The 21,151-nt window shown below is 48.5% G+C and overlaps 1 protein-coding gene across 1 annotated transcript in view; it reads left to right on the top strand.

The window, feature by feature from the left end:
- The window catches only part of Git (ARF GTPase-activating protein GIT1), a 306,764-nt gene that overhangs the window by 52,670 nt on the left and 232,943 nt on the right, over window positions 1-21,151 (top strand). The window contains exons 4-5 of the mRNA XM_050183502.3: window positions 1,389-1,491; window positions 16,944-17,030. Coding sequence (XP_050039459.2) covers window positions 1,389-1,491; window positions 16,944-17,030 — 190 coding nt within the window. The remainder of the gene's footprint in view (window positions 1-1,388; window positions 1,492-16,943; window positions 17,031-21,151) is intronic.

Raw genomic sequence — 21,151 nt, 5'->3', positions numbered from 1 at the left:
CAGGGTCGATTTTTTTTTATTGCAGATTCCGATTCTTCTTGAAGACTTACTTCGAAAAAAAAAATTATTGTAATTTTTCTAGGGTGGCCGTAAAGTGAGAAAAAAATATTTTGCGTTGGTACATATGCACTCTTCATTCATGAATAACAACAATAAAAAAGGAAATAAACTTATCATAATTAAAAATTTAATGCATTTTTATACTCATAGTTCAAGGCTTTGAAAATCCACACACGAGAATATTTCGCAAGCCTCAAATGTTCCTGCTCTTACACTAATACGTATGTCCATAACGTAATCGAACTGCGTAGGTGTGCACACTCAAGAAAACTGTTTGGTTGTGTGCCCATCAAAAAAAGCAACACCTATGACAAACTTCCGCTAATCTTCATCTTTTCACCAACCAGCTAGGGCAATTAGTTTTCGCGAGTCTTAAAAAAAAGAAAAGAAACGGAAATGCATGCACAGCGGCATCCTTCCTGTGTGCACCCCTGTGAGCACTAAACGAGCGAGAAACAAGTGGCCGCCCTTTGAGCGATTAAGAACGAGATATCCATCAGTTTTGCAAGCGTAAAAAGCCGAAACCGCCCGCGAAACAAAATCCAGACTGCCGCCCGCCCGTGCGCACGCCAGTGCACGAGTGGTGGTATATAGACGCGCGTGAGCAAGCAAGCGCTAAAACAAACCATGCAACGAAAACCGAGAGAGGGAGGCACGTGAAAAAAAATTCCCTGTATCCCCACACAGTGGCAGCACATGACAGAAAAGAAAAAGTTTGGAAATTGGTGCGCTTTTTAAACCTACATACGGCATCGACCATTTTCGGACTTGTTCGCGGCGCCATATATTTACGTCATTGACCCTCAAAGGCTTAATTACAGGTGTGGCGTTGCCTTCCCAATATTAGTCACTGAACCCAGCCATGAAGTGTTTTGTTATTATTGTGGATAACACCACCTGAAATAACATTATACTAGTGTGCACTGTTAATATTTTTGCGCTTATGCTGCAGCTGCATTCTTTGATTCATGATGCCTTGTGAGAAATGTGGCCTCTTCATTGCTTGCCTGTGGCCAGTACTTTATACAGACTGCAGGAACGTAGTCCAGTGGATTGTCGCTATTTGTTCTTGCCCCCTACGCCAACATTAAAATAACCATCATTCTGACTATTGCTGTTTACAAGGAGTAGCCAGCTGGCAAATTAACAGGGGCCTGAGCAACCTGGATTCATTGCTTGCCTCACTGCCAGGGGCTCACTTTGTGTGCTCAGCTGTCATCCTAAACTTAAGCAACAGACGTCACTTCTTGAATACTCCACGGGTTACAGATAGCACGCACACATGGTTATGCACCGTAGTTGCCAACCACATGCCTTTCTGCTTACAGCCCAATCAAGTCTGAGTTCATCCGAGCCAAGCACCAGAACCTGGCATTTGTGCATCGGGTGGCCAAAGAAGGGGAACAGCCGACCCAGGAGGACCTCAGCAAGGTTACTACTTTGACGTTCTTTACTGGTCACCCGCTTTTTGATGCCACCTCTGTACATACTTGCAGCGCAGTAGAGAGTGGCACCCCAAAAGCCTTTCTGTTCTCTTCTGTTTGTGCAGAGAGCAGGTTGCAGCACATACAACATCCTGGATTCTCAATATAGTGCAAGCTCACCACACAGCATGTCAACAGATAAGGGACACGCACATATCACTATGACAGGCAGTGAAGTACCATCTGCTATGCAAGATCAACACCTTCTTTGCAACAGTTCACATATCTTGCAACATTATTTGTGCAGTCCTCCTTACAATAATTATAGTTGATCCCTCTTTTATAGGAATCGGTAGAACACATAAGTGAAATGTGTCTTCACACAAGCTGTTTATTGCACATGCCGGAGCACTTCGCAAATTCACTATATAACACAGGCGAACCATACAAGTGAAACCAAACATGTTATTAGTAAATCAGATTGAGATTCAAGTTTCTTGTTTCAGTAGTGGTTACAAGAGACGTTCGGAAAGCAAGTTTCGTCATGTTTTTTTAAAGAGAAGACGGTACAGCAAGTGAAATAAACAATCGCCATAAGAATCTATGCCCATTGCTGGTTCAGCGATGGAGGGCTCTGTTAGCAGAGGAGAAATGACGCATGCACAGTGCCGAAGAAAAGAGTAGCAGCAGACCAGTGTGCCCGAGGTTATTTGAGCACAAATCGCGATGGCAGACAGATGTGTGCTGACAACGTGGTCGCCAATGAAAGTGCGTGCTGTTATCTGGTATGAATGGGCACCTGTTCCCTGCATTGAACGCCGCATTCTCGACATGTCACTTCGAAAACAATGCTGAGGTGGAGCAGGCTGTGCAACAATTCCTTGCATCGCTAGGGCACCAAGTTTTACCTGAGTGGTTTCAAACTGATTGCACACTATGACAAATCTGTCAATGTCGGTGGTGACTGTGGAAAATAGTGCAAGTTGTATAGTTTGATGCCATGGGTGTTGTAGCAAGCATGTGACGCCCCCTCGGGCATAATCTTCGTTGGCCCGCCAGGCTCGGTAGGCAACCTTGGTCACCGCACTGCAATAAACACCGACGAGCACAGCTGCTCGGAGTCGGTCATCGTTCATCACCACCACGCTGCGGACCATCCGTCTAACGGAGGGTGCCTCGAGCCCTCCCTTGTTCACGAACCTGGGCTGATTGTGACACTAGCGAGGAGTACCCAAGGACTGCCCCACGCCGCCGCAAGCGGTGAACCGCCCCCCGCTGCTGCCGCCATGCCGCTGTACGGAAGGCTCGAGCCGTTCGAGGAAGATGGGTCTGCCTGGCCAATTTACGAGGAACAAGTCCATGTGTTCTTCCAGGCAAACGACACACCCGAGGCCAAACAGTGGGACATTTGCCTGGTGAGCTGCGGGACCCACGTCTTCAGTCTCCTGCTCAACCTTCTCAAGCCAGACACGCCGCATGTTAAGACGCAGGGTGAGCTGCTCGCCATACTGCGGTCGCATTTCAACCCAGCGCCGTCCACGCTAATGAAGCGTTTCCGCTTTAACAACCGGAGCTGCCGGGAAGGGGAGACCCTCGGGCGGTTCGTTGCTGTGCTATGAGGGTTGGCGAGTGCCTGCGTTTTCAGGGACCAGCTGGACTTGCTGCTTCGGGACCGTTTCGTCTGCGGAATCAACAACCCAGCCACGCAGACGCGACTCCTGGAGCTTCCCGACCCCTCGCTGGACGACACCATGAAGGCAGCGCTGGCAATGGAAGCTGCCGCCAAGGACGCCTGCGAGATTGCCCGTGCGACTGGCTTACCATCAGCGGAAGCGGCGGTCAACAAGTTGGCGACAAAGGGCAGTACCTGTGGTCGCTGTGGTGATGCCCACTCCTCCTCACAGTGCCAATTCTTTCTAGCACAATGCTTCACGTGCGGGAAAACTGGGCACCTGGCAGGTTTATGCCGAAGGGGGAGGACGAACAGCAAACAGCAGCAGCAGCAGCCTGCTTCAAGCCCAGGTACGACACAAGCCCGCGGCTAGGGTAGCCGTCGCAAGGATACACGGTGGGGGCGTGCGGCAGCAGGCTCAAGTTCTTCCGCGGCCAGGCTCCACGTCGTGGCCGAGGACCCACTCATTTTCAACATGGGGCGCACAGGCTTTGTATCGTTGTCTGTGCCGCTGTACATGCTGACCGTCGAAATCTGCGGGCACCCCATTTCCATGGAGCTGGACACAGAGGCTGGCGTGTCAGTAATTTCCGGGAAACTCTTCAAGCGTACTTTTCCCAGCGTGTCCTACGAGGCTTCGGGCATGATGCTGCGCAGCTACTCCGGGCAGCTCTCCCAGGTCCAGGGTCAGGCACAGGTCAGCGTTCGCTTTGGCGACAGGGAGGCAACCCTTCCCCTTTCAGTTCAGTTCAGTTCAGTTTATTGTCCTTAAAGACCCCCGGAGGGGGTATTACATAAGGGATGGGTTTAACACAAGTTCCACATTTGGTACACTTCATAAGTTATATTGAAAGTGATCAATCACACGCTGTAGGAATAAAGACAGGCAAGTGATGCTAACAATGTCAGCAGGAAGGCTGTTCCAGTCTTTAGCTGCTCGAGGAATGAACGAGGCGAAAAATGAGTGATCCGGGCACGCGGGCGTGCGACTTGCTGCGGATGACTGGTGTGGTGAGAGATGCGTGCCGCAGGAACGATGTATGGCGCATGATGAAGGGTACTGAAAAAGAACTTGTGATAGAGCTCAAGACTAGCAATGCGTCGGCGATTAGATAGTAATGTTAGTCTAGATTGTGTTTTAAGTGCGGAAATACTGACATCATATGAATATTGTGAGTGAATGAACCTAGTAGCGCGGTTCTGAACAGATTCAAGTGAGGTGATAAGATATGTTTGGTGCGGGCTCCAGATGGCAGATGCATATTCAAGTTTTGCCCGAACAAGGGACTTGTAGGCAAGCAGTTTTACGTTTTGAGGTGCCTGGCGGAGATTACGTTTTAAAAAACCTAGTGTTTTATTAGCAGATGATATGATGTTAGAAATATGTTTATGCCGAGACAGATCATTGCATACAGTGACACCTAGGTATTTATAGGACTCTGCTAGTTCGACAGGCATGCTTCTAATTTGGTAGGGAAATACCAGGGGATTACTGCTACGAGTGAAAGACATAACTTTACATTTTTGTACATTAAGTTTCATTAACCAATCGTCACACCATGTTAGTACGTTTGAGGTCTTTCTGCAGGGCTGTTTGATTGCTGGTGTTACGTACAGTTCGATAAATGACACAATCGTCGGCGAACATTCGGATATTACATGACACATGTGAAGGTAAGTCATTAATATATGTAAAAAATAATAGAGGGCCAAGAAGTGATCCTTGAGGGACGCCTGATGTTACTGGCACAGGGTTAGATAGGTGATTATTTATGACAGATTGGGAGCGGTTGCTAAGAAATTCAATGATCCAATTCAAGGCATCAGGATGCAAATTAAGTCTTGTAAGTTTCAATATTAGGCGTTGATGAGGAACTTTATCGAAGGCCTTACAGAAATCCAGGAAAATTGCGTCAGTCTGTATGTTACTGTCAAGGTTAGTGTGAACATCGTGCAGCAAAATGGCCAGCTGTGTTTCACAGGAGAAACCTTTGTGGAATCCGTGCTGGGTGGGATGGAAAAAATGATTCAAGTCAAGAAAATTCATGATAAGAGAGTAGATGACATGTTCCATGATTTTGCAGGGGACGCTTGTTAGGGAGATGGGGCGGTAGTTAAAAGGCGAGTTTCTGTTACCTGATTTGTGAACTGGAATGACCTTCCCAATTTTCCAGTCATCTGGAATGAAACCTGAAGAAAGAGACTGGGCAAATATGAAGGACAAATAGGCTGCAGAAATAAGCTTAGTGTTTTTTAAAATTTTTGGGTTAATCTCGTCTATGCCGGAAGATGATGAACACTTGATTTTGTCAATGATCGCACAAATACCGTCTGCATTGAAAGCAATGGCTGGCATTGACGAGTTTATACTAAGCGGTGACGAAATGGGAGGCGCATTAGATTCGTTTGTGAACACAGCAGCAAAGGCCGAATTGAACACGTCGGCGCGATCGGAATCATTAATAATTTCGTTCGATTTGTTAGTTATCCTAATAGTGCGCGTTTCGCTATCGTTTATAACTCTCCAAAATTGCCTCGGGTTATTGATTAATAGGTTTGGTAGATTATTGTGATAAAAGGAGTGTTTAGCGTGACGCAGTGCATCGACGTAGCTCTGTTCGGCTTCATAATATTTATCCCATGCGCGTGGGCGTCCTCTCTGTTTGGCGGCGCGATACAGACGCTTCCTTTTGTTTTTTAGGCGTTTTAAGGCCTTTGTGAACCATGGTTTTTGCTGATGAGAATGAAAGGTGACTTTAGGAATGAATTTATTTGCAAGATCACTTAGTTTGTTTTTGAAGCGCGTCCAATTGCTGTTAACGGAATGGTCTTGAAACGTTGATTCGAATATAGGAAAGAATGTATTCATAGCTTCAGTTATAGCTCCGTAATTTCCTTTGTCGTATAGACATATTGTTTTCTTAAAGGTATCCCGTGTCAACAATTTGAACGAAAAAGTGGCATGGATGACTTTGTGATCACTGATCTCAGGTAAATAAGAAATGGATGAAAGGCTGTCAGGGTGGTCGGTTAGTATGAGATTGAGGACGTTAGCAGTTTGCTGCGAAATCCGGGTTGGTTCAGTTGCTAGCTGGGAAAGGTTAAAGTTAAGGCAAAAATCGAAAAAATTTTTGGCCTCTGTGTGTCCGGATACCGAGAATGATTGTATGGTACGCCAGTCTATTTGTGGGAAGTTAAACTCACGGAAGAGCAGGGTTTGCGCGTTTCGGTGGGTGGTTACCAGTTCGCTCATGACGTTGTTAAGTTGATGGCAGAAATCAGAAGTAGCACTGGGCAGTCTGTAACAGATACCAAGTTGCACTTTTTCTGGATAGGTTTGCATTATGACCCATAACATCTCAAGATCTGATGTGAACTTAATTAGCGAGCATGGCAACTGCTCGCGAACAGCGACTAGTACACCACCACCACGGGTTCCTGCGCGGTCGTTCCGATAGAGGCAGAAACCGGGCAGGTCGGCTAGAACTTCGCTATCAGTAACGGCGCTGCTCAGCCATGTCTCAGTTAGTAATAGTATGTTGCTACCGGCAGATGAAACTATGTTCGAGACCAATTCACGCTTTGGGAGGAAACTGCGCACGTTCGTGTATGTTATAGAAAGCGAAGCGCTATCTCTGGAGCAAGTCGGTGTTATGTTATTTTTCTGTTTGGGGTGATGTAGCTGCTATGCCAACTCTTTCACACTACTCGAGGCGGCATCAAAGGTCTATCTTCTTGAACCGATGAACAAAGTCTTAAAGCGGAGTGAAAACGGAACGCCTTTACCTTTTGCGAAAGCAACAAGATGTTTTCGGGAATTTCGTACTGATCGCGAAAAGTCCTCGCTAATACTGTAGTCAGTGCCCTTAAGCTTTCGGCCACTCGAAAGGATGTTAACTTTGGTTTTATGGGAAGTAAATTTTGCTATGAGGGGGCGAGAGTGACTGGGCGAGTGACGACCGATGTGATGTGCACGTTCTATTTCTTTTGGGTCGATGGTTAGTTGCAACCTATCACGGCAAAGTTCCACAATCAATCTTTCGGAGTCGGCAGTGGTTTCCAAGCTGGAAGGGTCAGGAATGCCGTAAAAAATTAGGTTGTCCCGCCGTGAGTGATTTTCGGCATCGTCGATACGTGCTTCAAGCTTGGAAATGCGAAAAATAGCCTGTTTAGTCGTGGTGCGCATTGCATCCACTTCGTTTCGAATGGGCAAAAGCGTCTGGTAGTGACTCTCAAGATCATTCATTCGTTTGCTTATAATTGCTTTATCGGTAGAAGTAAGTTGCGACTTAAGACCATGAATTTCAGTGATCAGCTGGTTCTGACCGGTGGTTAGTTTTTGCAATTCGGTTAGTAGGTTTTCAGGAATGTTAGGACCTGGGTTTGTTTCCACATCACCGGCCAAAATCAGCCAGGCATGAATAATATGAGCACATTCGACAGCAATGGAGGCACAGCAGTGCGGGCTCGGCAACTGCATCAGAAAATAATTGCTAGATTTTTTAGCAAAGAGAGCATATGGTTGACTAACCTGCATTGCAAGAGCAAAAGGTTTAGCGAGCTGTGCACATGCACAGTTGCCGAGCCCACAAAGCTGTGTCGACGGCCGCCCCCAGTTTATATCTGGTGATTGCGTTGCTGTTGCTGACGATGGGGATTGCCACCCCCGACTGAGGACCACCAGCCGCCACTTCTTCTGTAGGATGTCCGGGTATGACGCATCGCTGGTACGGAAAACCTGGATGTTGGCTGGCTCGTTTCCTTGGCAGTCGACCACGCACCTTGACGAAGCTGACGTAGCAGCAGCGGTTATCGTAGGTAGCAGGAAATGCACGGTAGCGAAGGTGACGATCTGCATTGCAAGAGCAAAAGGTTTAGCGAGCTGTGCACATGCGCAGTTGCCGAGCCCACAAAGCTGTGTCGACGACCGCCCCCACTTTATATCTGGTGACTGCGTTGCTGTTGCTGACGATGGGGATTGCCACCCCCGACTGAGGACCACCAGCCGCCACTTCTTCTGTAGATGTCCGGGTATGACGCATCGCTGGTACGGAAAACCTGGATGTTGGCTGGCTCGTTTCCTTGGCAGTCGACCACGCACCTCGACGAAGCTGACGTAGCAGCAGCGGTTATCGAAGGCAGCAGGAAATGCACGGTAGCGAAGGTGACGATCTGCATTGCAAGAGCAAAAGGTTTAGCGAGCTGTGCAGATGCGCAGTCGCCGAGACCGCCTCTACTTAAGCAAGGGGTCGTCGCCGACACTGCTGGGCCGAAACTAGATTCATGCACTGGGCGTTTGTCTGCCAGAGTACCAGGAAGCCGGCCAGCATGCGGCGAAAAACGTCCCCAGCCTCCTGACCAAGTTCAAGTCCCTGTTCCAGCCAGGGGTTTGCCCCTGTCGTTTGCCCCAGGGGTGGGCACATTCGCCGGCACGATGGCTGGCATTTATGTACCTGAGGGAGACCAGCCATGTTTTTTCAAGCCTCGTCCACTGCCGTTCGCCCTGAAGAACGGGGTCACTCAGGAGCTGCAACGGTTACAGTGAGAGGGTATCCTGGTGTCCGTCAAGACATCTGAATGGACCACTCTCATCGTATCAGTCCTCAAGCGAGATGGCAGTGTCAGGATCTGCGGGGATTTCAAGGTTACCATCAACCCCGTTGCTACCGTCAAGAAGAACCCGTTGCCCCGGATTGAAGATCTCTGGTCAGCGTTGTCCGGTCGACAGGAGTTTACCAAACTTGTCCTCAGAGATGCTTACCAGCAGCTGGTGCTCCAGGATGCTTCCCGGAAGTATGTCACAATATCGACAACTTTGGGGCTCTTCTAGTACACATGCTTACCGTTAGGTGTGGTCTCAGGCCCAGCCATATTTCAGAGGGAGATGGACAATCGCTTCAGGGGCATGAGGCACGTGGCGGTGTACTTCGATGACATCTTAGTTACTGGCAGCGATGACGGGGACCACCTGCAAAACCTGCACAACGTCCTGGCACGACTGCAGGATGCCGGTCTTAAGCTCAAGCTGGAAAAGTGCATTTTCTTGGTCCCCAGTGTTGAGTACTTGGGACATGTCATTTCCCAGGCTGTCCTAGCCCTGGCTCCCCGCAAAGTTGATGCTGTGCTCAAGGCGCCTAAGCCCCACAACAAGGAGCTTCAGAGCTACCTTGGCTTCATCAACTTCTACGGAAGTTTCCTGCCAAACCTGTCGGAGCATCTACAGCCGCTCCATCTTCTGCTTCGAGATGGTCAGCAATGGGTTTGGAAGAAGGAGCAGGACCAGGCCTTCCAGCGCAGCAAGGAGCTCATCATCAAGTGCTGGTACACTTAGATCCTGCCAAGCCTGTTGTCTTGATCGTAGATGCATCGCCGTATGGCGTGGAAGCCGTCCTGGCGCACCGGGACAAAAATGGCCAGGAATGCCCTGTGTCGTTTCCTTCTCGTCGGCTTCATGCTGTAGAGCAACGTTACAGCCAGCTGGACAAGGAAGGTTTGGCCCTCATGTTCGGTGTCGAATGCTTCCACCAGTATCTGTGGGGCCGGAAGTTCAAGGTGGTCACGGACCACAAGCCGCTGTTGGGGCTGCTGGGGCCTGAAAGGGCAGTTGCTGTGCAGGCATCACCTCGAGTGATGGGCCTTGAAGCTGGCAGCTTACAGTTACCAGCTGGTTTACCATCCGGGAAGGGACCTGGGACCTGCTGATGCCCTAAGCTGCCTGCCCCTGTCAGAGGTGCCTGATGCTGTTCCAGAACCTGCTGAAGTGTTCATGTTGGAGCATGCTTACCCGGAGGTGCTCTCCAGATCTGCAATATCTCAAGTGACCAGTCAGGACCCAGTCCTGTCTCAGGTGGTCAAGGCGGTGTCCCGTGGGGAGGATTTGGTTCAGCAGGCCTATACCCACAAGGCCGCTGAGCTGAGCTTGCAGCAGGGCTGCCTGTTGTGGGGTTCTAGGGTGGTGATCCCACAAAGTCTCCGGTTCAGGGTCCTGCAGTTGCTGGAAGCGGGTCATCCTGGCATGGAAAAGACAAATATGGCAGCCCGGTCCCATGTTTGGTGGCCTGGCCTGGACCAGGACATCGCTTACATGGCGCAGAGCTGCCAAACCTGCCAGGAGCATCAGCGGGCCTCACGTCATGTGGAAATAACCCCTCGCCGTTCCCACAGAGATCCTGGTCCCGCCTGCATGTGGATTTTGGAGGACCCTTCAAGGGCCATCACTTCCTGGTGGTGGTGGACGCCTTTTCGAAGTGGGTGGAGGTTATACCTGTCACCACTCCTTCAGCAGGCACGACCATTGCAGGGCTGCAACAGGTCTTCACCGCCCAGGAGTCTCCGGACTTCATCGTGTCTGACAATGGTCCTGCTTTCGCCAGCACAGAGTACCTGGCCTGGCTGACGAAGAACGGAATCCGCTGGATGATGGTTCCGCCATACCACCCTGCTTCAAACGGTGCAGCCAAGCAGGTGGTGCAAACCATCAAGGACAAGCTCAAGAAGAGTCAAGAAGAGCCAAACTGGGCATTTCCGGATTCAGATTGTCCAGATACTGTTTCAGTATCGGACCATGCCCCACGATGTCACTGGCCGTGCTCCCTATGAGCTCCTGCTGGGTCGGATGGTCAAGACACCCTTGGATATCTTGCATCCGGACCTCTGATTCACAGTGCTGCTGAAGCAGCCGAAGCAGAAGCTGGTTGCTGACCAAGGATGCCGTCCCGGACCTTTGCCGGAGTCGGGAGTTCCAGTTTTCGCCAGGAACTTCCGTCCTGGCCCTGTCCACCTGTCCACACCACTGGCAGGAGACACCACCTGTCCGTCCGGACAGGTGGTGTCTCCTGCCAGTGCCTCATCGCTGCTCGTCCACATGCCAGACAGGGCACAGACACGCCGACCATGTGAGGCCTCGCCTTGGGACCTGGCCAGCACCCTCGGCTGCCACTTCCGAGTTCCAGCCCGCAGGAGGACTAGCGGCAGCACCAGTCACTTCCAGCGGAGCACCGCCCACCTCGGAGGCGGCAAGCATTGTCATTGGACCGTTGGACCGGTGTCGAGCCCGGCACCACTCAAGGCCGACCACTACGGACCCTCAGGATAGAGCTTAGGCTGGCTCAGGCAGCACCCGGCATTGCCACACCCGGCCTGTCAACACCGGTGCCCAGACGGAGTACTCGACGGCGGAGGCCACCGGACTGTTACTCGTCTGGGTAGCAGTCACCGTCAACCTGGCCAGGACAGAGGCAGAGCCTCGTACATTGAATTTAGAAGTTTTTTTGTTGTTAACAAACTGGGGGTAAGAGGGTGTAGCAAGCATGTGACGCCCCCTTCGGGCATAATCTTCGTTGCCCCGCCAGGCTCGGTGGCCTGTCCAGCTCGGTAGGCAACATTGGTCACCACGCCGTAATAAACACCGACGAGCACAGCTGCTCGGGGTCAGTCGTCGTTCATCACCACCATGCTGCGGAGCGTCCATCTAACGGAGGGTACCTCCAGCCCTCTCTTGTTCACGAACCTGGGCGGATCGTGACAGTCTTTTTTTTTTTTTTGGCGGTAAAGTTTCCGTGTGAAAATAAATGACAACACTTCCTTTCGGAACATGCCTTGTACATATATACAGTAGGTGTTATACAGAAAGAGGTCCCACAGTTATAAACAGCAGTTGGGCCTCTTGTTGTTAGTTACATGTTAATATGTAACTAAGAAGGCATCTAAGAAGCAGTTAGGAACAAACAAATAACTGATTACGCAATTTCTTGTCTTAAAACAAGAAAACTTGTGGCAACATATTTCGTAAAAATGTGCATAATAAGCAACACAAAAAAATATATTGAAAGAGAGATGAAGTTTACAATGTAGTAATATAAGCTCTCAGTAAACGCTGTTACGATGATAATGTAGGTGAAGATTTCACATGAGCCATTGATAGTGCTCATGGCAATTCGAGAATGCACTACAACATTTGTGGCCAACAGTCTGATTAGACATGGCCTATATCTTTATAGCTACATTGGTGAGAAAATCCAACATAATGAGAGCATCTCACACTGAATGCAGTGATAGCAATGATAACCTGATGAAACGATCATCAGGAAAAAAAATTTGCAGAAATTGTTGACAATAATTGTCAATGCAAACTAATAGTCTCAATGAACAAGCAAATGAAGAACAAACAACGAGCGAAAAATGAAGGAGTGAGTGAACGACCAAATGAATGTTTTTCTTGTTGAGTCCAACCAAGTATGCAAATGGTCTAAAGAGGCAAAGAAAGCTGTCCGCTTTAAAAGCAAACCAGCGCATAAATGGTAATCTGAAGCCAAGGTTTGTTGCACTGCTGACTTAAGATAGCAAATATGCTACTCCTACTGAATCTTTGACCCACTAGAAAAGGACATAAAAGTGTGCTGAGATAGTAACAAAAATGACATTTTCTTAGAAGGAACAGGCATCGCTTTCAATGATCATTTTACCTTCTGGAACCCTGATTTATTGACAAGAAAGACCTTTCACTGGTCCAGAACCGGGATTTCAGCAAGTCTGTGCGTGCAGTCAGCTTGGAAATGTGGGAACTGGGCTTGCACTGTACGCATGCATGGAGATGTTCCCTTCCAGGCGGGACAGCAGTGGCTGTGTTGGAGTTCGCCTCATGCAGCTGCCAACATTATTGTAATGTGCCCCAGTTTTCACAGTTCTTGTACAATTGGTGTATTGACACCAATAATTTTATTTTTTATTCGCTTCCATTTTAGGGCAAGATCGGTGTCAAAGGAATAACACAAGGCCCACAGCAGTGCCACCCACTCATTTAAACAAAAGTGCATGAACAACTCGTAAACATTTCTGTTTGGTTCAAGTCATTGTTGCTGCTAGCCTGTTTGCCCACAGCATCTCTTCAGAACAATCTCTCCAACTTTTTAAAGGGCCCTTCACCAGGCGTCATTGCAAATTTTGGTTGTACTCTGGACCATGTAAAGCGCCATCTAGGGAGCATTTCATTAAAAACATTTTAAAAATATGTTCGTTATTAGAGAAGATAGAAGAAATTTTACTTCCTTTTACCATGCTGCCAGGAGGTGAGCTCAACTGACAAGAGACTCCCCCTGTCTCGGCAAGCATCCGCAAGTGGCATCCCTTTTTTTGCTTTCCCTCATACTGAGTTACCGCATTGGGTTCCTGTGACGAGTCCCGCCTCCTTTTGTTTTTGTCTTCTATTTCTTTGTTGCACGGTGCATTTCCACTAGCGGCATGTGCATTCTTCATTAGATGGTTAACTCAAGTCACGTGCCATGCTCGGTGACATTGCAAGCAGTGCGTTTGCCTGTGTGTACGACCTTGACTCTCTTGCTCAAAACATGGCTCCCTCAAGATGAACAGCGTGCAGCATTCTGTTTTAAATTTTGACTGTGTTCATGCCACGCAGGCGTTTTATATTTTGCCGACACGATCGCCACCGCGTGATCTATGAGCCATGCTTATTTGTTTATGCCCAAACTTGGTAAGGCGTAGTTTAAAATAAACAGTCAGCATCTTAAGTAATTAAACAACTTCTAATATTTTTTGGCTTTGACATTAGTATTTTTCAACAGACAAGTCAGGCCTCACGTGAACAGGGTGTACTAGTCCTGTGTGAATTTTATTGCTGTTCACTAACAACAAGTATGAAATTACCTATGTGCAGCAAAGTACCTAGCAGCCGCTATGATGTGCAGTAACAGAGGAATGTTGTTCTCTCTTGTGGAGAGGTATTTGTGTGAAGTGCCTGAAGTATGTAATTACAGCATTACCATTTGTTGGGCGTGTTGGTAAACTGAAAGCATATTTAGCGCCAGCAAACAAGGACGGAAGGGAGACGACACCACAATGCGCTAACTTCAACAACTTGATTTTCAGGAAATACACCTATATAACCCATGCACAGTGGTGCCACCTCATCCAAATCTTAACCATTCAAAAAAGCCGTCTCCTTATCTAACAAGTTGACCGAAGGGGCACTAACACACTTATCACTATTCCGCCTGATAGCCTGAGCCTCAATAATCTCTCGCATGTCTTTATCTTTGTGCTTCGCAAGAACGCGGCAGGATCCATACACTGGCGCACAGCCGCATTCCTGACAGTGGGTTGACAGGTGACCGTATTGCTTATTTTTCACATTTAGGCTATGTTCCCGTAATCGGTCATTAAGACATTTCCCTGTCTGTCCGATGTATTTTTTCCCACAGGACAGTGGAAGCTCATATACAACAGCTTCTACGCAACCCACTGGCACTTTTCGATGATTCGTAGAGCATCTGGCAGCTGGCTTACGGTACGGGTCCGTTAATCGACATATTTTTGCCAGCTTTTCTGGTGCTGAAAAGATCACTTTTGTGTCCACCCGATTAGGCATTTTCTTAAGATTATGTGCCATTCTATGCAAGTAGGGCACTATCGCTACCTTCCTTCTGCATTCCGTCTGTTGATTTGCCGCGTCGCGAATTGTGCTATCTGACCTGCACCTTTTTAGCAGCCCCTCTATGACCGAAACTTGCATCGATTCCGGAAACCCTGCTGCTGATAACCTTCCCGACTGATCCATAAGACTCATATAGATCTTATGGTGGCAAGACTTCTTTAAAGCATTTCCAAAGCATAAGTTGGCAATGCTCCTCTTGACGAGCTTCGAGTGGGCTGACCAATACGATAACAGGGGCTTATTAGCTCTAGGTTTATATTCCCAACACGTGTGCCGTTCCATGAACTTGAGCTGAATATCTAGGAAACGCAGTACGTTGTCGGTGGGTTCTTCAATCGTGAGAGTAAGTGGGCTAAGGCCTGCAGAAAAATCTTTGTAAAGCTTGCCTACTGTAAAGCGTGCGTCTGGTTCAAATAGGACGAGATAGTCGTCAGCGTATCTGACAACTTTAACCACCCTGTGCTCCGACAAGGTACGGGACAGGTTTTTGTTATGGTGAGCTAGAAAAATGTCACTTAGTATGGGCGCCAAACATGAACCGATGCAAACCCCCTTGCTTTTGAATGAATATGGCGTCATACGATGCTGTATATGTAGAGTGAAGGTAGCAACTAAGCTACCTTCACTTCAAGTTCCGGTCGTAGAGGGGCTGCTAAAAAGGTGCAGGTCAAATAGCACAATTCGCGACCCGACAAATCAACGGACGGAACGCAGAAGGAAGGTAACGGTAGTGCCCTACCTGCATAGAACGGCACATAATCTTAAGAAAATGGCTAGTCGGGTGGACACAAAAGTGATCTTTTCAGCACCAGAAAAGCTGGCAAGAATATGTCGATTAACGGGCCCGTACCGTAAGCCAGGTGCCAGATGCTCTACGAATCATCGAAAAGCGCCAGTGGGTTGCGTAGAAGCTGTTGTATATGAGCTTCCGCTGTGCTGTGGGAAAAAATACATCCGACAGACAGGGAGATGTGTTAATGACCGATTACGGGAACATAGCCTAAATGTGAAAAATAAGCAATATGGTCACCTGTCAACCCACTGTCAGGAATGCGGCTGTGCGCCGGTGTATGGATCCTGTGGCGTTCTTGCGAACCACAAAGATAAAGACGTGCGAGAGATTATTGAGGCTCAGGCTATCAGGCGGAATAGTGATACGTGTGTTAGTGCCCCTTCGGTCGACTTGTTAGATAAGGAGACAGCTTTTTTGGATGGTTAAGATTTGGATGAGGTGGTGCCACTGTGCATGGGTTATATAGGTGTATTTCCTGAAAATCAAGTTGTTGAAGTTAGCACATTGTGGTGTCGTCTCCCTTCCGTCCTTGTTTGCTGGCGCTAAATATGCTTTCAATATGTAATTATTTGAACAAGTTCACTGAATTCACCACATTTTCTCGTAAACATTCGTGTGAATGTAAGACATGTGCGCATAAAACATGTAACACAAAAGTTACATTGTGTTGGAAAATTCAGGAAAGTGTAGTAGTTCGACTTTTGCTTGTTGTCTATTCCTTTTATTGTGATAGAAATTATATGGACACTGTAGGCACATTTCTGCTGTTGCTGTGAGGTCCCATATAAAGTCCAAAGGCAATGAAATTGACGCTGCGCACTGTACGCTATATGTGCAATGAAAGCAGCTCAATCATGCAAACAAGTGAGGAAAGCCTTAAGGGCAAGTCATTATCGCAGTTAAAAAGAAATAGTAAAAAAAGTGGGGAGGAAGTCTTCCGCCTCGCACAAGGCTACCCCTTCCGCCTCGCACAAGGGGTAGGGAGGGGCGGGGGCTATTGTTTTACACTGGCCGGCCTGGCCGGCCCACGCGCGCTTTGTTTTCGTGGTGTAGTTCGCATTGATGCGAGACGCAGCGTAAAGATCAGTTCACTCGCTGCTGCTAGCACTCTTCCTGAATTGAGCATTTTGACAGCGAGTTTCCGCGGTCATTGAGTGGGATGCATTCATATTTGCTAGTGCGCGCGTGATATGATGCTTGTTAATTTAGTTAGTATGCCTATGTTTACAAGTTTATACGGCCGATAAAGCTGCTCTCCTTACTTGGTATAGCTGTCCACTAATTTTCTATTACAATCGATGCTTTGGCTTTTGGCCGAAAGTGCAACTTGTTTTTTTAATGAAGCCATGTCCATGAAGAGATGCATGGAATTTGTAACATAATGTGTTCATCTACTCGGATTTACAGCTTAGCATGGGCAGCTTTCCATAACAAAGGCTCAGTCTTGAGCTGCCAATTTTTTTTTTTGCCAGTAAGCAGCTTTTAAAACAATTGGTGTAGTGAGTTCTGAGCGAGTGTCGGTATGACTTTGTGTGACTGCTGCAGCAACTACATGCAAGTGTGCGCACAGCCAACCTGGAGACCAGCCTGCGCCTACTTGCACAGGGGGCGCTACCTTCCCACCTGCACCCTGTGAGTCAAGTTCTCTCTGCTTGGCATGCTTGACAGAGCATGACAACACTAGCAAGAATTCCAAAGGCAGGGGGAGGAAGCTGTTTATCACTTTTAAAGGTCAACTCTGGTTATCTTTTTCCTATATCAGAGTAATGGCAATTTTTTGTGTCTGAGACTCTCTTGTTATGGGTTTTATAGTAGAATTGTTCTGCAAATTCAAAAATAATTTTATGTAAGCAAAAAAAAAAGCGGAACAACGCAACCAGTACCTGAAAGAGCAGCCGTGCGAACAGCTTAGTGTGACGTCACATATGGTAGACCAACGGGGAAAGCATGCAAGGCATGCCTGGCCCACCAGTGCGGAATTTGCCCGGAAGAACGCTGCTGACAGTCCAAAGCACTGAACGGTGCATTTGTTTACATTGGTTGGTACAGACCGCTCGTCATTCGCTTGAAAGATAATGCAAGCCATTTATCAGGGACATCAAGTAATGTCAGAACATAACAAAAATGCTGATTTTGTGCAGGGAAGCTCTGGCACACCACTCTGAGTCCTGCTGATATGAGCGACCGGATACAGTTGCACCCACTTATAACAATATTCAAGTGCCGTGAAAACTCCATTGTTATAACCGATAATTGTTATAACCGGATTGCATGAAAAAATCAAAATATGGGGATGGCAAAGCTGATGCGAGAAAACTATAATGGCAGGGAGGCCAGTGCCCCTCCCCACTGCCTTCCTCCGCCCGGCTGCTGATTGTGTTCACTCGTTTAACTGCTTCCTGGGCGCTTCGATCCGTGTAACAATCGATCGCGTGCAACTGTAACAAGCCACGGCTGTCGGTGTTAAAGAATGGCACTGCTATAACAACTGCAAAGAGGTGTCACGGGTGGCAAGCGATATGCGAGCACCGCCGAGGCATCGCTTTGGCGGCCCCAAAAGGGGCCTAATAAATATTTTGAGAAAGCTGCCGTGGCAGCCTGTCAGTTTGACAAATCCAGAAGAAATGCTGAGGACAGATAGTCACAAGCATCTCAGCATGTACTTCTCACTGGCTTGCACGAGAAAAGCCTATGTTTGTCAGCCATGCATACTTTACGCGAAGTTTGCCAACATCCTTCTCCAAGGCGTCCAAGTGCTCCAGCTAGTGCAGCGAAAGGCTCCTCGTAAAAACGAAGCCCCGGAGGGACTGCATCATGCCGGGCCTCCTGTGAGGACAACATTGTGGCAGCCTGCCCTACTGCGTCATCGCTGCCGTCGTCGCCGTTGCTAGCCGATGCAAGCAAATTCACGACGATTGTCTCATCGGTTAGAAGCACTTGTTTCCACATCTATAGCCATACGCTTTCTTTTCACCCGCAACGGCGTGCATTGCTGATGATCAGTGGGTAGATCAGCCATCTTCTGTTTCGGTGGCGAGTCGAGCGACGTTGAGAAACTACGTGGCCGGGAACGACTTCAACACAACCAACAAAAATGAATGCAAGTGATTAAGCTGTTCACAGAACTGAACCGAGTAAGGAGCCATCGAGCAACATGATGATAATGATGATAGTGATCTAAAGAAAGGAAAGACGCTTGATTTTGCAACCCACGAGGGAGGACAACATGCGAGAGAAGTCGTTGCTTGCCGGGGGAAAGGAGAAAAGGCTGGCACTGTCTTCTGCAAGACTTGCGAGAGCACACGAGACGTTCATATGAGGGATCGCCAGCCGTTTCTGCGCAGGCGCAAGTAAAGGCAGGCGCGAAAAAGAAAATCTGGGGACTTTTGATCCTTGAATATAAGATTCTGCCGAGGCACTACGGAGGAGGTTTCTTTAGAGCATTTTGTAGGCATTTGTCCTTAGGCGTTCTGGCATTGCGGAGTGGGCTCAAGTTTGTTTACGCTTGGACGCTGGCTGCCGGCACAGTAAAATAGGTGAAGCAGTGGGCACTGATGCCCGATTTGGTGACCGCTGTGTCGGACGGACTGTCTCGCTCCTGTGGTGTTCGTTCTAAGTCAGTCGTGGCGGATCATAGCTTGCGACCATAGTAGAGCCTGAGCCGCATGTATTGAAAATCTAGATGGCAGAGTGCCTTAGCAAGTCTGTCTGACGTGCCTTCAGAGGCAAAGTTTTGACTGGTGTTGCAGAAGTCGCGGGGTGCGGTAGTGCTGAACTTAGCATCACAAGTTGGCAGCTGGATGTAAATATATTTATTCAATCGTGTTTTTTACTAACTGTAACAATGTGTCATTATTTCGCATTACTGGCGGTGGCTCCAGGACACCAAAGCTAGAACCAGGACTGGTCTGCGGGTTGGGGCTCAGTGAGGCCGAAGTGTACCAGGGATGTATAAATTCGGCTGTTCGCTATTTTGGACAGCCAATTTTTCTTAGACGAAACGAGCACCATGAAATCCATTCGTCGTGAGAATATTATTACCAGCTGTTAGGAGTGACTGGCCGGGGTGGCAACATGCCAGCTATTTCAGCCCACTGCAGGTGAGTCGATCAATCCGGGGTGGTGGCGCCCTTCAGAGAACCAGCGAGGACAGCGCTAACCAACCGTGAACTTCCTTTGGAGAACTGTGGACTATGGCAGCTCTGGAATTTAGGGGTGCCGGCTGGGTTCGGGCGTGATCACCTGACTACGGGGACGCAGGACAATGAATACCACGACGACTGCGCTGCAAAGGTCGTCTACCTTCGGAGAGCACTGAAACTTGTGCGGCACGTGGATGTGAGCCCTCCTGCAAAAGGGCGGGTCATCTTCAATGACGTCGAACTATGACGTCGATCGGAGTGCTTATAAGCAGCGATTGTCGGCTGCTAGTGTGTGCTCATTCGTCGTGCTCGTTGTGCTCGTCAGTGTACTCGTGAGCTGTGTGCTCGTTTGCTGTATGTGTCGTCTTGCGTGCTCCATTTGGGAGCCACGCTAGACTGTGTAAATGTATCCTCATGTTCAAATGTAAATAATGTAAATAAATCCTGCACGCCTAGTCCTGTCGCCCCAAGTTCCTCCGATCGTCCTACAAGCCCGGCTCCAAATCTTACAAATGGTGGCAGCGGCGAGATTGTCTCCAAATCTAATAACTGAATGGCAGCGGTGAGATCGGCTTACGGCTCGTAGATCGGCCTACGACTCGGAGACAGCAACGGCAGCTCATGGAATTTGGCACATGCTGAACGACTGGTATCCTGATCAAGTTGGAGGCAAATTGGGATTGCTCACCTCTTGCAACTGACTGGATACGGCGGAGAAGGACTGGTGATATGGTGCTACTTCAGTGGGTAAGCGTTTGGTTTTGGCTGTAAGATTTACCAGGCTTCAATTTCGCTGTGTTTGTTGATTTGATTTGCTGGGATCTTTTACTTGTATTTTGATTATCGTGGGTATCGCAGCAAGTATTGTGTGACAGCAGAGCCAAAGCTTAAAGTAGCGACCATGGTCCTAATGTGTTTGACGAGGGCTGACCTGTTGTGGTTGTGTGAAGGCAGCTAGGCCAGCTGCGAATGAATTGGCACAGTTACCGTGCGTGTGCGTCGCTTGTAATGTTAGCGAGGTTGCTAGCGAAGTAGAGAGTACTGCTGACCTGACAGACACGAGCACCCATGTCGAGTCAGATTTTCGTGCTGAAGTGATGTGCGAGCTGGACGATGCAGTTGAGAGTAGTTCGCAGGATTGCGAGCTCCGTAGCTCAAGGGAAGACCACTGCATGGTTCAGGGATCGGTGCAGCTCTCCGCCAATCTAGGTTGCCGAGAGAGCGATGATTTATTTATTAATAATTCGGACTGTGCGCGTGAAACAGCGATCGATACCGACGGGCTGTGTGCCGATGCACAGCGCGAGCTGGGCAATGCAGTAGAGGGCAGTTCGCAAGAGTGCGAGTTGCATAGCTCGAGTAAAGCCTGCTGAATTGTGCCAGAGTCGGTTGAGCTGTCCGCCAGTCGAGGCAAAGAGAGAGTCGATTTAAATGAAAATCATTCAGACTGTGCGGGTAAGAGACCGATCCGGGCCGACGAGATGTGTACCGGCCAGCATGAGGCACCAGATGACGGCATGAAAGGAAATTCAAAGAGCAAGCGCCGTAGAAAGAAGCGCGCTAAAGATCGGAATGTGGTGGCTAATGTAGCGCAGCCAAAGATGGCGAAAG

The sequence above is a fragment of the Dermacentor andersoni genome, chromosome 3 (assembly GCF_023375885.2).
Source record: "Dermacentor andersoni chromosome 3, qqDerAnde1_hic_scaffold, whole genome shotgun sequence".
Classification (NCBI taxonomy): Eukaryota; Metazoa; Arthropoda; class Arachnida; order Ixodida; family Ixodidae; genus Dermacentor; species Dermacentor andersoni.
The sequence above is the reverse complement of the archived record's forward strand: the minus strand, read 5'-3'. Positions and strand labels throughout refer to the sequence as shown.